This window comes from Trichechus manatus, unplaced genomic scaffold (assembly GCF_000243295.1).
Source record: "Trichechus manatus latirostris isolate Lorelei unplaced genomic scaffold, TriManLat1.0 scaffold00075, whole genome shotgun sequence".
In the NCBI taxonomy this organism is placed as follows: Eukaryota; Metazoa; Chordata; class Mammalia; order Sirenia; family Trichechidae; genus Trichechus; species Trichechus manatus.
Window position 1 is genome coordinate 3,546,929 of NW_004444011.1, and position 16,217 is coordinate 3,563,145.

Sequence of the window (16,217 nt, forward strand, 5' to 3'; positions counted from 1 at the left end):
AAAACATCTTCCTAAATTGTTTCAAGCTGCCATATACTTTTCTGCCTTAAGTCCAATCTAAATAATCTTCATCTATTTCATAAGTCCATCTAGGAAGACACTGATTTGACCAAGCTTGCTTTAGAAATGACTCTGAAGAGTCCCAAGTAGGACTTAATAAGACCAGCAAGGCTTAAGGGATGGAGATGCTCCGTGCCTCCCAATCACAGGGGAAGTGCTAGTTCCTCCCTTTGTTGTTTTTGTTGACTCATACTGACCCTCCGTGAGAGAGAAGAACTGCCGCATAGGGTTTTCTAGGCTGTAATCTATATGGGAGCAGATCACCAGGTCTTTCTTGTGTAGCCTCTGGGTAAATTCAAATCACCAAATTTTTAGTTAGCAGCTGAGTGTGTAACTGTTGAGCCACCAGGGCTACCTAGTTTCTCCCTAGGACAATGCAATTTTAGGTTACACATCTCTGGAGTAGACACTGAATCCATTATTACACACACACACACACACACACACACACACACACACACACACACACACACACCCCTGAAGAGGCTTTTCAATTCTCTTTCCTGTAAAGGGCAAAGTGGAAGCTTTGAAATAGGCCAGGCAGACAGGCCTTGCCCTACAGAGATTTGTCGATTATCTGCATACTCCTGGAGAGGTTACAGCTCTGTGAGCACTTTCCATCCTGACTCAGCAACCATGGGCACATTTTCTCCCCCAGCTCACACAGTCCTACAAAGCTTCAGTAGAGCTGCTGCCATTGGTGAAAAATGGCAGCTAGCAAGTGAGGGAGTGCCTCACAAAGTGTCCTCTAACCTGCCTGACCACTGCAACACCAACATTGCTTTCCTTACCCTTGCATGACCGCCAAACAGAACTCATTTTCCAGACTCTCAAATGACCCTCTTGGGGAAGTCGGGGAGCAGAGGAGACAGCATTTTAAAGGATTTAAAAAGGAACCCCAGCAGACCATGACAGTCAGGTTTTTGTTATTTTTATGAGCCTAATATGGTCACTTACATCATCTGTCAGTCATGGTCTAACTTTTGGCCATGCCCCCAAATCATATTCCACCTCAAAAGAGCAAAATTTTCTATCTCTGGAACAGTTCAAAAGAATATTATCCAACTGAGAAGATACTAAGTCAAAAGGACATCCAATAACATTTCCAATAACAGCAGCATGTTAGAATGAACATATTACCTTCACAAGTCAATTTTTCTGAGTGGAGGGAGGGAACACAATAAATTGGAAGTTTTTATTTTGGAATCAGTCAAGTTACTTTTTCATAAATCCATATACACAGGCATTGGCACACGTGTACGTTCATGCAAATACACACATACACACACAGACACACCCCATGCAATATCATTTGTACAACAAATGATAAGAGCTAATCAGTAAGGTATTTCTCAAACAAAAATGACATTGTCCTACCTCCTGTTTGGTAATAAGAACTGTTTTAAGGCACATACTCCTTCCACATGCCTCCCTCTGCTAACATATTCTGAGGGCACTAGTACACCTGGCCAATCTTGTATATCCCCAAGGAGAAGCTTGAGTCTATATATTATCTGTTATGGTTAAACGCCAATAACTGGTGTAAAAAATAAAATAAATGCCATTCCCTTCACAACTAAATTTCTTTATGGAATATATACTCATTATTTAAAATTTCTTCATTTATAATCTCTTAACCCACTAAATATGGTTTTAAACTATCACTTCACTGAAATTGCTCTTTTTAAGATGGTCCACAATCTCCTAGTCGTCAAATGGATGCTTTCCAGGACTGACAGGGTTTTACTTGAGTGTGATGTTTAACTTTGTCGGTCACTTCTTTCCTTTTTAGTCACTTTGAAACTTTCTCTCCCTCATCTTCTTCCCTTTCAGACTGTTCCATTTTGATCAACCTCCTTTCTAATCTCTTCCTCTGCCTACCTTTTAAATCCTGGAGTGTTCTATCCTGGGCATATTGTTCTTCTCATTGGACATGGATTTCCAGGGAGTTCATGTCCACTACTGCTATCTACCCAGAACTCCCACATGGTTATCTCCAGCATAGAATTATCTTCAGATTTACATACTGTCTTAGGCTGAGTTCTCTAGAGAAGCAAAACCAGTGAAGTCTGTGTGTGTATACACACACACAAACACAAATTTATCTCAAGAAGATGGCTCATGCAGTTGTAGAGGCTGCCAAGTCCCAAGTCTGTGGGTCAGGCATCAGGCGGGAAGCTTCCCCTGACTCACATAGCTGCAGGACCTGATAAACCCAAGACTGGCAGATCAGATGGCAGGCTGCTGGCTCACAGGCTGTGGAAACTGATGAATCCCAAGATCGGCAGGCCATTGGCTCAAGTTCCAAGAACTGGAGGTCAGATGATGATAAGCCGGATGCAGGATCCAGGGCAAGCAAAAGCAGCAAGCTCTGCCAGAATGTCCATATATATTGGATGCAGGCCACAGCCACAAGGAAAATTCCCTTACAACTGATTGGCTAATCATATCAGATCACATGATGGAGGTAATTACATTATATCACAAAATGGAGGATAACTACATCATTACATAACTGCCAAACTACTGAGAATCATGGGCCAGCCAAGTTGACACACAACCTTAACCATCATAGTCCATGTCTTATCAACTTGGCATCTGTACACATCTCCTTAAATCATACACAATCTTTAAATGAAGACAATTACAGTCATACTTGTGCCTAACATGATACAAATAACATGTGTACAACTGAAAATGCACTAGCCCCATTTACATCTTATATTTTATAAGTGAAAAAAACAACAATATTTGATGCACACATACATGGAAGGAATACTTATAATAATTACAGACCTTTCGGCAACTGGTCACATGGTCGTAACTGGTATTAAGAACTACCTTCTTCCACCACCCATTCTGTATTCCCTTTGCCCTCAGCAAGCACCTCAGCTGGTCACGGTTCTTCCCCTGGTGGGGTGACCCAAACATTCATTCCTGTAGAGTCTGGGCCATTAGTAGTCATGTCAGAATTGGGTTGCTGTAGTTTTCCACTGACTTTAAACACAGAGCACGGTAGTACTAAGAGACGTCCTAAGGGATCTCCTATATTCCAGACATACTCTTCTTTACCTCCATTATGTAATAAAAATCTGATTTCCCCTTGATAATCGGGATCAATCACACCAGGCAATACAGTAACTCCCTTCTTTGCCTGTTGATCATAAGACATGAGGGGCCCACAGTGTCCAGGTGGCATTCTTAACTTCCAGTTCAATGGAATTATTGCTGTGTCTCCTGGTGGGAGCATTCTGACCTCTAGACCCACAGAGCATAGGGTCGTGGGGACAGGAAGCAAAAATTTTGTGACTGGGTCACTAGGGGTAATAGTGACTCTCGATTCCTGGACCCATGAATCCTAGCTATGGGAGAAACAGCACTATATATTGGATGCTGGTTTAGAGCATATACAGCCTCCTGGAGAACACTGTCCCAACCGTGCAAGGTATTGCCACTTACTTGGTGCCATAATTGTGTCATGTCAGCTGCTTGAGTATGATGGAGAACATGGTAAGACTGGTGAATTTCATGAGCATGGGCCCATTGCTACACTTTATTTGCTGTGAAGTGAGTCCTTTGATCCAATGTGATGCTATGTGAGATACCATGGCAGAAGATAAGGCATTCTGTAAGTCCACGGATGGTAGTTTTGGCAGAAGAATTGTGTGCGGGGAAAGCAAATCCATATCCAGAGTAAGTGTTTATTCCTGTAAGAACAAAACACTGCCCTTTCCATAATGGAAGTGGTTCAATGTAATGAACCTGCTACCAGGTTGCTGTCTGATCACTTCAAGGAATAGTACCATATCGGCGACTCACTGTTGGTCTCTGCTGCTGGCAGATTGGGAACACAGCATGGCTGTAGTTAAGTACGCCATGGTGAGCGGAAGTCCATCTGGCTGAGCCCATGCATGATCTCCATCCCTGTTCCATGGCCACTTGGTTCATGAGCCCGTTGGGCAATGACGTGAGTGGCTGGGGAAAGAGGATGACCGGTTTCCACAGAATGTGTCATCCTATCCACTTGATCACCCTCTGCTGGGACCTAATCTTGTATATACCACTTCCATTTAATGATGGAGTGCTGCTGTGCATGTCCAACTTTATGACTGTGTGGGTGAGACAACACTCAGTTCATGATGGGAAGCTCAGGCCACACGGAGACTTACTGACCCATGGTTAAGTATTCAGTCTCTATTAAGGCCCAGTAACAAGCCAAAAGCTATTTCTCAAAAGGACAGTAGTTACCTGCAGAGGATGGAAGGGCTTTGCTCCAAAATCCTAAGGATCTGCACCGTGATTCATCAACAGGGGCCTGCCAAAGAGTCCAAAAAGCATCTCTATCTGCTATTGACACTTCAAGCACCACTGGATCAGGCAGATCATATGGCCCAAACGGCAGAGTGGTTTGCACGGCAGCCTGAACCTGTTGCAGAGCCTTCTCTTGTCCTGGGCCCCACTCAAAACTGGTAGCTTTTTGATTAACTCGGTAAATAGGCTGGAGTAGCACACCCAAATGAGGGATATGTTGCCTCTAAAATCCAGAGAGGCCCACCAAGCATTGTGCCGCCTTTATAGTTGTGGGAGGGGCCAGATGCAATAACTTATCCTTCACTTTAGGAAGAATATCTCAACATAACCCACACCACTGGACCCCTAGACGTTTCAGTGAGGTGGAAGGAGCCTGAATTTTTGTCAGATTAATTTCCCACCCTCTAGCACACAGATGTTTTACCAATAAGTCTAGAGTCATTGACATTTCTTCCTTACTAGGTCCAGTCAGCATAATGTCACCAATCTAATGGACCAGTGTGACATCTTGTGGAAGAGAAAAGCAATCAAGGTCCCTGAGGACTAAATTATGACATAGGGCTGGAGATTTGCTATATCTCTGAGGTAGGACAGTGAAGGTGTATTACTGGCCTTGCCAACTGAAGGCAAACTGCTTCTGGTGTTCCTTCAAAACCAGTATTGAGAAAAAGGCATTGGCTAGATCAATATCTGCATACCAGGTGCCAAAGCATGTATTAATTTGCTCAGGAAATGAAACCACATCTGGAACAGCAGCTGCAATTGAAGTCACCACACTGGTTAGGTTTACGATAATCCACTGTCATTCTCCAAGATCTGTCTGTTTTTTGCACAGGCCAGATAGGCAAACTGAATGGGGATGTGGTGGGAATCAACACCCCGGTATCCTTCAAGTCCTTGACAGTGGCAGCAATCTCTGCAATCCCTCCAGGAATGTGGTAGTGCTTTTGGTTTACTATTTTCCCAGGTAGGGCCAGTTCTAACGGCTTCCACTTGGCTTTTCCTACCATAATAGCCCTTACTCTACTTGTCGGGAATCCAGTGTGGGGGTTCTATCAGTTGCTGAGTATATCTATTCCAGTTATGCATTCTAGAACTGGGGAAATCACTACATAATGGGTTCAGAGACTCACTGGATCCACCGTGAGAGGAACCTGAGCCAAGACTCCATCTATAACCTGACCTCCATATACCCCCACTCTGTCGGGTGGGCCACAGTGGTATTTTGGTCTCCTGGAATTAATGTCAGTTCAGAGCCAGTATCCAGTAATCCCTGAAAAGTCTGATTGTCTTCATTTCCCCAAAGAACAGTCACTCTCATAAAACGCCGTAGATCCCTTTCGGGAAGGCTGGAAGAAAGATTAACAGTATAAATTTTTGGCAGTGTAATGGGGTACTTCCTCAAGGGGACCTAGTCTCCCCTTCATTCAAGGGGTTGTGGGTCTGCAAACTGGCTTGATCAAGCCTGGGGATTGACTAAGGGACTGCGATTTTCTATTCTGGCAATTTGAGTTAGCCTACCGTTCACCTGACCTAGAATTCTTCCATTTGTACAGACTAAGTAAATATTTAGTAGATTTCCCATCTATCTCATTCCTAGGGACACCATAACTAAGTAGCTGATGCCATAAGTCCATAGAAGTCAGACTATTCTGATTACCGCTTTGACTTTGCTATCCATTGTCTTTGTTAACTGAGTGCTGCCACTTGGCCCCTACCACCATAGGGTCCAGTCAGCCCCACTGTAGTTAAACCAAAAGACCAAACCTGTTGCCGTTGAGTTGATTCTGACTCATAGTGAACCTATAGGACAGAGTAGAACTGCCCCATAGAGTTTCCAAGGAGCACCTGGTGGATTTGAACTGCCAACCTTCTGGTTAGCAGCCACAGCTGTTAACCACTATGCCACAAGGGTTTCCCCTCTGTAGTTAGGTGTCTTAATTCAGTTAGGGCAGTTCCCACTGTCAAATCTGACTTGCATAAAACTGCAATCACAGCAGTCTTCAAGGATGCTGGGGCTCCCTTCATGAGTTCTTCCTCACCATTGTGATAAAAGGTGTGTCCTCTGGGCATTCTGTGTATGAGTCTGTGGGCCTAACCTGATAAATCTACTCTAACATGCCAATTACCCTAAGCCTTTGGATACCTTCTACTACAGTATACCAAGGCAGGTCTGGTACTTCAGCTTGATTTAGTTAGGCCACCATGTAATCCATGCTTCAGCAAACCAACCAAATAAAACCTTTCCTAACATCTTGAGCTGAAACACTGAATGAAGAATCTGTGCTCAATGGGCCAATAACAATAAACTGAGACTGATTCAACTTTATGTTCCTTGCACCATTATCCCACACCCTTTATAGCCATTCCCACACACATTTTCCAGGTTTCTGTCTGTAAATATTAGAAAAGTCAAGCAGTTCTTTTGGAGTGTAGCGTTCTTCCTTCTGGGTCACACTTTGTACTTTACCCTTTGGGGCTCAATGGGACTTAAATATAGGTATCAGTCTCGAAGAAAAAATGTGTGGTGGGGATGTGTTCTGACAACATTCAGCAATGTGTTCTAAGGCATCTGACTCAGACGTCTCCCCAGGCAATGACTCAGATGCCACCCCAGGCGATATCTCAGACAAAGGTTCTTCAAACACAGCTGGTTAATCTCATCAGATGGGAGTGAGAGGGCTAGTTCTGTTGGTAGGAGTGATTCAACAGACTTTAGAGTCTCAGTGTCTGCAACTTCCTGATTATCTATCCATATGTCCTCATCTCAAGTCTCAGGATCCCATTTCTTCCCAATCAATACCCTCACTTTAACTTCAGACACCACTCAAGGTTGAGAATTCAACTGGCATTGTAATTCAGCCACTCATATGATAGGACTCTGGATTTGGTTTTCTGTAATATCAGCTCTGTTACTACAAGAAATGTTTTCTTTCAAGGCACAAGTGGCAACTTTGAAGTCTTTTATGGGGCATTTGAACTGTGACTCTGCAGCCCTGAGCTCATCTCTTTTATCACTTTGTCTAGCAAAAGTAGGACCAACCAACCAGCCTCCTTATACTTCTCATTCTGACAAAATTGTAGAAAAGTATCAAATATGTGATCACACAGAGCCTCACCTCTCACCAATACTTGATCGATTGGTGGTGATATTTTGCATATTTCTATTGCCACCTTATGCCATGGATTAGCAGTGCCCTCTTTATTACTGGAAACAGAGTTATAAACATCTTTAAGACTAATCAGACTTGAGAATCAATTTAGAAAACTCATCCTTACAATTTTGTTTCTCTAGAGCCACTCTCGGTACCAGTACTAGGCTGAGTTCTCTAGGAGGCAAAACTAGCAAAGTGTGTGTGTGTGTGTATATATATATATGTATATATATATAGAGAGAGAGAGAGAGAGAGAGAGATTTGTCTCAAGGAGATGGCTCACGCGGTTGTAGAGGCTGGAAGTCCCAAGTCTGTGGATCAGGCATCAGGTTGGAAGCTTCTCCTGACTCATGTAGCTGCAGAGGCTGTTTAACCCAAGAACCATCACACATACTAATACTTTCACATCATGACTGGACTTTTCTGCAAGCACGTCAAGTTCATTATTTCCACTCATCTCCCATCAATCTATCTGTCTCTGTATGCCTAATTTTAAATAATGGCACTATTATACATTATTTATTTAAACTGGAAACTAGGGAATCATTCTCAGTATCCACTTTCTAGTGTGTGGTTTTGGGCAAATCATTTAATTTCTTTCTCTCACAGTTGCCTATTCTGTAAAATGGGAGGGAGTAAGCATTATTGTGTGGGGTAACCGAGTTAATGCATGTAAATTTGTCAGCCTAGTGCCTGGCACTGAGTGAGCTCTCACTGCAGGTTAGCTATGATTATTAGTTCTCTGAGCAGAGTGGGCAGGAGGACCCTCTGCCAGCTTTTCCCCCTGCTCACCTAGAATCTCAGCAAGTACAAAAGCCTGGGGGTGGCAGCAGCAACTGTTTGAGATATACAGGTAAGTACCCTGAAATCAGAGGCCTGGTGGTACAGTGGTTAAGAGCTCAGCTGCTAACCAAAAGGTCAGCAGTTGGAATCCATCAGCCTGTCCTTGGAAACCCTATGGGGCAGTTCTGCTCTGTCCTAAAGGGTCGCTATGCGTCAGAATTGACTCAGCGTACTAGTAGGCCGAAATCTACTGGTGGAGTTGGAACTACCAGACAGGGACCTGGAATCTGCCACTGGGGAGTCGCATTCTGTTGCCTACCATACCCAGCCTAATAAGGCAAGGCAACGTGAAGTTTGTGCTCAGAACCTCGTTCTTTTCTTTGGCTTTACCTTCTCCAGGGAATTGCCTCCTCTTTGTCTTACCAAATCTGCTCCTAAAACCTGTTGCCATCGAGCCGATTCTGACTCAGCGACGTTATAGAACACAGTAGAACTATCCCATAGGGTATCCAAGGAGTGGCTGGTGGATTCGAATTGCCAACCTTTTGGTTAGCAGTCAAGCTCTTAACCACTGCACCACCAAGGCTCCACAAATCTGCTCCTAGGTAATTTAATAAAGTCAATTCATATGAATCTTGCTAAATGTAAATTTGATGTGAATTTAATGTATCCTGTTGTGAGCAATAGAACGTGGGTTTGGGGGTTGGCCAGGCTGCTTGTGACTCTTGCTAGCTGTGTGACTTTGGATGAGTAACTTAACTTCCCTGAGCTTAAGTTTCCTTCCACATAAAGTATCGATAATACCATCTTCCTTTAATGTGTATAAAACACATTATATGCATTCAAAATGTGAAGTTCCTTTCCTTCCCTTATCTCCACAGTAAACTAATGTTTACTAATGTTCCTAAAGTAACCAAGGAGTCTGGGTTTCCCTTTTTCACTGGCCCTTTGCAAATGAGTTCCTTGATTTCTATATGATTTCATTTACTTGTCTATGGAGTAGGGATACTACTACTTGTTTTGTACATTACTTCCAACTTCTGGACAAATTAATATGTTCTGAGCAACTAAACCCCTGCGGACAACACTTAGCACTGATATATTAGAATGAGAAAGACCAGACTCAGCAGAGATGTGGAAGCAAGTGCACGCACACATTGCTGGCAGCACTGCAAATTGGCTCAGCCTTTCTGAAAAGAAACCCGGCAGCATGGTGTGAGCATTATTTACCTCTTCACCCCTTTTGACTTATCAATTCCACTTTGGGAAATATATTCTAAGGAAATTATACCTTCTCCTTCTCCCATGCTCCAAACAAGGCATTTGCAAATATTTTCAAAACAAAGAAAAGAAAACAAGCCACATATCTGCATAGGGACTAGGTTTCCTTCATACAGAAGAATGAGATAAAACGACAGGTGTGTGGTCTATGATGTGTATCATGTGTGTGTGGACATGGACTCAGTTTTCTCATCTGGAACATGAGAATAATAATTGTACCTATCCCATGAGGCTGAAGTTGGGAGTTGATGAGTTAATAGATGAAAAGCACTTGGAACAGTGCCTGGCACACAGAAGCACTCATTAACTGTTTCCTATTATTATTATTTCATGAAAAGTGTTGAAAGGAATAAAAGTAGAACACAAAACAGCATGGACATATTCAATGGAACAATGTTATTGGATAGTAATTATTTCTAGAATAGAATCCAGTGGGAGGGAACATTTTAGTGCTCCTGGCTTTTTCCCTGTTAAGTTCATAATAGATAAGAAAACACATGAGTGAAGACATATCATCAAAACAAATTGGAAATAGCTCTGAAGACAAGTTTAGCAATTTTCACAAAATAAAAACAAATCTGGTGTCAGTCAAGGCCACCTGACTGATATCTAACGAATCACATCAGCATCTAGAGTGACAGAAGAGCCAGCCCTGCTCATTCTACAGCTGAACTGACGAGGTGCAGTCAGCCCAGTGCAGAACCATGACCAACAAAGGTCTAAACTTAACGTCTAAAATTCTGTCCTTTTTACCAGGCTGCACAAAACTACTGTATGTGGCTTCCCCAAATTAGAAGTTTCACCCCACTTGCCACATGTTTCCTGTGTAATTTCATAGCTGAACATGTCCCTGCTAACAATTTCTATTTCTAACCCGATGGGAGGGAAGATTTCTTGAGAGAGGTCTTCCTTGAGCCTCCAGGATAAAACATTCATCAAATATACCAGGATACTAGTAAACTCCACTGGGAATGTAATTGGGTCTTCCTTCTGGAAAGGCTGGCATTTAACAAGTGGGCCCTGGTCCAAGTATACCTTCTCCTGCCTGGACCACCAGTCACCTCTGTCCACTTTTATCATCCATTCCCATATGCACCTGGGCTGTGGTCCTTCCCCAGAGCAGAGCCTTCCAGTGGCCTCATGTCAAACTTAGAATAATATCTAAATTCCTGATCGAGGCATTTGCACATGCTCTTCTTCCCCTCCCCTGTCACTTACCTAAGTCCTGCTCACCCATCAGATGTCAGTTTGTGACACTTCTTCAAAGAAGTGCCCTTGGAATTGACTGGACCTGTTGGTTAACATCCATCCTGCACTTCTTGTTAACACTTAACACACATAAAATTACTTGTTCCATGTTACAGATTGAATTGTGTCTCTCTTAAAACAGGTGTTGAATTCCTGGCCCTTGGACCCATGGGTGTGATCCTGTTTGGAAATAGGTTTTTCCTTCTGTTATATTACACAAGTCATACCAGTGGAGGACGGATCCTAAATCTAATCACTTCTGAGTTATAAAAAGAGTAGAAGAGACACAGAGACACACACAAACACAGAGGACAATGCCGTATGAAGACAGACTCACAAGGCAGATGCATCTACAAGCCCAGAACTCCAAGGATCGCTGGCAGTTACTAGAAGCTGAAATAGACAAAGAGGGATCTTCCCCTAGAGCCACACCCTGAATTCCGACTTTAAGTCTCCTTAACTATGAGAAATAAATTTCTGTTCTTTAAAGCCACACACTTGTGGTATTTTTTGTTATGGCAGCACTAGTAACTAAGACATTCCATATCTATCTTCCTACAAAATTCTGAGTTCTACGCAAACAGTACTGGGTCTGAATGATGCCACTATTCTTGCCCAGTACTGGGCACGTAAATAAATATTTGTTGAATGTATAGCCACATATGCAAATGGATACATTAGTAAGTAACTGAATGAATGAATGGAGCATGAAGGGAGAGCACAAAGCTTAGCCCCCAAATTAACAACTAATTTGGAATTTCAGCTTTAGCAGGGAAGGCATTGCAGGGCAGGGAGCTATCCTAGATTCTCTGAAATTACACCAAATAGGTGACTTAGGAAAAGGTCAGATCCTTCTGAAATAAGCCAGAACAGCTCGCTTACTTTCGATGCATCATCAGGAAAGACAAATCACTAGAAAAGGATATTATGTTTGGTAGAGGGTCAGCAAAAATGAAGAAAATCCTCAGTGAGATGGACTGACACAATAACCTCAACAATGGACTCAAACATACCGAGGATCATGAACATGGCACAGGACCGGGCAACGTTTCGTTCTGTTATATGTGGAGTCACCGTGAGTTACAGCCAACTTGATGGCAGCTAACAAGAACAACAAATAAAAGGCAGCCTGCTGGCCTCCTGGAGATTCAAAGAAACCCTTACCTGCACTATCCGTGTGGTTCTTATTGGCTGCGGTTTTCATCATTTTCTCACTGAATAAAAGAAAAAAAGAGTCAGCTATACAGTTTCCAAAATGCTTCCCCTCCCCCTTTAATCTGCTATTCTAAGCAATTAGCAAAAGCTAGTGATGGTATTAAGCAATGAGGATACTTTGACATCAGCACCACTAGTGGCAGAGATGGAAAAGGCTTCCCAAGTGTGTACTTGACCCCGCTGGTGGGATGCAGCTGAGAGCATTCATGAGCATCAGGATGGTGTGGAGACACGTGGATGGTGGGTGCAGGCATTTGCAGTGCAGCGTCCATGAGAGCCACATGCACTGGGAAGCCCATTTACGGTACCCTTCTTGGGCCGAAGTGTTACCTTTGACCAAGAATTACCGGAAAAAAACAAACAAACCCATGATTCATAGAGATGTGAATACTTTCAGCCTTGAAATGATTAAAAGAAAACTGATTTGAATGAATGAGTTCTTTTAATGATTAAAGAGAAACAGATTTAATTATGGTTTCATTGGTTTGCTTTCTTTTTTTTTTTTACCTAGACACATCTTTGCTATTACTTGTAATTGGCCCTTTAAAAAGCGCAGACTGAACAAGACCAGTTAAACTGGCAATCTGTTTCTCCATGGCTTGCATCCTCTCTCTGTAAAACAAGAGAATCATTTGTTAAAGCTATATTGACTCTCAGACTGGTTTTTCTAGCTGAATGATCACCTAAGTGTTATAAAAGGTACCACCTAAGAGGCTGCCAAAGTCTACCACAGCCTGTCTCTGGGACCATAATGAGTTTACACAACTCCTGCCAGACAAAATCAAGATTCGATGATCAGAGTTCAGTACTAACACAATGATCTCGCTGAGAAGGCACTGCACAGACCAGAAAAGACCTCCTGGAAGCCAGGAAACATCTCTCTCAGAAATAATTCTATTTGCATGTCATGTGTTTTTGAGCCTCTCGGTCCTGCTTCCACAGCCCACCAGTAGCCGTGGAGTCAGCGCTGACTCATGGTGTTCCCCATGTGTGTCAGAGTAGAACTGTTGTCCATAGGGTTTTTAATGGCTGATTTTTCAGAAGCAGATTGCCATGCATTTCTTCCAAGGTGCCTCTGGGTGGACTTGAACCTCCAACCTTTCAGTTAGCAGCCGAGCGTGTTAACCATTTGCACCACTCAGGAACTCCTTTCATAGTTTACCCTTTGCAAAGGAGCCCCCGTAGCCTGGCCCTGTCCTAAACCAGCTGTCACTCAGTGGTGCACACTTCTAAGCTGTACTCCTCAACTGGGAGGTGGCTGGCTAATTTTGGTGTAAATGATGAAGATGTTTGTCGTGTGTATAGTAAAACTTGTTTTATAGCCCAAAGGCAACACAAACAAACGTCTCTTATTAAGATCATGGGAAATATGACTGAAATCAGTGTATGATTTGGAGACAGAGGACTCTCAATCTGATGTCCTAGAAATGTCAACCTGGAGGCTTCCACAGGAGCAAGCAGGAAAACAAATGTCCCTAACACTTGGTCACCTCAAGACATTAACGCCCCCAATTATTTACTACGTAAAATACTTCATCTCATCTGCTTAACAATTACTAGCCTCTGACTTTAGAATTCCATGCCTTTTTTTTTTTTAAAGTTTAAAATGGATGGTTCCATCATAATGCTGAGCTTCTTGGAGGTAAGTCATGTGGAGTGGACAGTTAATGGTGGTAAACTAAGTCCAGCAGAGGGGCACCACGCATGTTCGCCTTGGGTGTTACACATACCTGGCAGTTAAAATGATAAAAGGTTCTGATATGTGCTATGCTATAGATGAACCTTGAACACATTGTCGAGTGAAATATGTCAGATACAAAAGGACAAATATTGTATGATCCCACTTACATGAAATATCTAGAATAGGCAAATGCACAGAGACAAAAGCAGATTAGTGGTTACTAGTGATAGGGGAGGACTGGGGAGCTATATTGTGCAAGGAGTACTGAGTTTCTGTTTGGGGTGATGAAAAAGTTTTGAAAATAGACAGTGATAAGAGTTGTAATTATCACTGAATTGTACACTTAGAAATGGTTAAAACAGCAAGTTTCATGTTATGTATGTTTTACCACACACATACACACAACAATGAAAGGAGAAAGGGGAGAAAAGTTAAAATAGTGTGGGTGTCTCACCTGCTATTCCACCTCTTGAGCAGATGTCCTAGTGTGAGCTTGAGACAGAAGTGAACCTGCTCTTCACTGTGGATCTCAGTCCCACATGCATCTGTCTCACATTCTGTGGAGCATATCACCATAGCGATGGGAATTCCTATGCTAAAATAGTGTATTCATCCACCCTGACTCTTAAATACAAGCCAACTGCTTTATGGGGTACTCGATGGAAAAATGATGGTGGTCTGCTCAATCATTAGAAAAAGAATAACTGGTTATGTCGGACTTATCTTGAACTTTATGGTAATCAAGGGGATTTTCAAGGGCAATTTTGACCAAACACAAGTTGTTGGCCTTGTTGTTGCCTTTGAAACATAACCCTTAGCACCATATGAAACACCGAGTTTAATTTCACAAATGCGAGCTTTTGACTTCAGAATTCCACGTATTTTTTTCCTTTAGTTTAAAATGGATGGTTCCATCATAGTACTGAGCTTCTTGGAGGTAAGTCATGCCGTGTGGAAGGTTAATGGTTGTAAACTTACTAAGAAAAAATAACAATATTAATAATGTCAGCATTATGATCTCTCTATTTGAATTGTGTGGAGAGAAGGACTCTTAACCATGAGGGTGGAATTGCATCTCCACAGAGTGACTTTCCAAGTGTTTCCAGGCAGACCAGTGCGTGTTAAAACCCTGAGCTACAGAGCACTCTGAGTCATACCTGTGCCATTGGCCTCCTCTCTGCCATGAAATGGTCCAAGTGCCAAAGAGAAAAATTAGTAACAAAACTACTAAAGAAGGTAGGTTAGTAAAAACATTGAAAATCCCAAGTTTGTTAGACCCAAATCACCATGGTATCTCAGGGTCATGGTATGGTTGTTGATCATGCTGCTTGCTCATATGGAAGACAGAGACCCATCTAAACTGGCTTCTGTGAAACAAATGTCCTTCAGGGGGAACTGCTCAGACCAGAGAAAGTTATCCAGCACCCTTGTCCACCTACAGGACTCTGTCCACAGTGAAGCTGTAAGCCACACTCATGACCGTGAGTGTGGAGGTGCATTCAGAGCTACCTAGAGATGCTTTAGTTTACCGCTCTTAGGCAAATGCAACAGACTTCCTTTTTTTTTTTTTAAAGAATGGCATGCTTGAGCATTGTGCTCTTTTAAGAACTATCTATATGGAGTCAAAATGACAACAGCAACTCGAAAGATTAGATAGGCAGCTTAGGGGGCAGTGAGTTTATGTTAATAGGGGAGGAACAATTCAGAAGAGGGTGAGAATGGTTGTACAACTCGAAGAATGTAATCAATGTCACTGAATTGTATACGTGGAAGTTGTTGAATTGGTGAATGGTCTGCTGTAGTATATTCTCAACAACAACAACAAAAATAAAATAAAATAATTTTTTTTAAAAAGCATGGCATGACACTGTTAAGGTCTGGGCAGCTTCAATTAGGAAGTGGCTGACAGGGCTTTGTAAAAGCTAGAATGTGGGACAGGAAGGAATGGTTGTAACCTAAGTACACACAGAAAACAGTAATACTAAGAAATGCAAGAAGTAGGATAAATGAGAATCTGACAGGAGGGAAATGGCAGAAGGGAGTCCCCAGATTCTAACATTGGCCATGGGCACCATTTAGCCTACAGCGTTCTTTTTGATCCCTCTTTGGTCAATAGCTTTATTACCTTGTCCAACAAAGGAGAGCAACAGCATTAAGAATAGAAACAATGCACCTGGGTCATTCCAGATAAAGGACATTGGTCTTCAATTGACTTATCATCTGGGTTGGAATTATTAAATTTTAAGGCTTTGTTTGGGCCTAAGGCTTTAAACAAGTCTTTGGAGTTTTCCTGGGAGTCTCTGGGTGGTGCAAATGGTCAGTGTGCTCAGCTGCTTACTGAAAGGCTGGCAGTCCACATCCACCCAGAGGTGCCTTGAAAGATAGGCCTGGCAATCTACTTCCAAAACAGTCAGCCATTGAAAACCCAACGGAGCACAGTTCTACTCTGACACACATGGGGTTGCCATGAGTTGGAATCGACT

The 16,217-nt window shown here is 42.6% G+C and overlaps 1 protein-coding gene across 7 annotated transcripts in view; it reads right to left on the reverse strand.

The window, feature by feature from the left end:
- KIAA1217 (KIAA1217 ortholog) overlaps nucleotides 1-16,217 on the reverse strand; it is a 401,508-nt gene that overhangs the window by 51,312 nt on the left and 333,979 nt on the right. For 5 of the 7 annotated variants that reach the window (XM_012556703.2, XM_012556704.2, XM_012556702.2 and 2 more), the window contains one exon: nucleotides 12,003-12,052. In XM_012556703.2, the coding sequence (XP_012412157.1) occupies nucleotides 12,003-12,052 (50 nt within the window). Of the gene's footprint in view, nucleotides 1-12,002; nucleotides 12,053-12,560; nucleotides 12,666-16,217 lie in introns of all 7 variants that reach the window. The other 2 variants (XM_023735032.1, XM_004380531.2) reach the window with 1 other exon arrangement.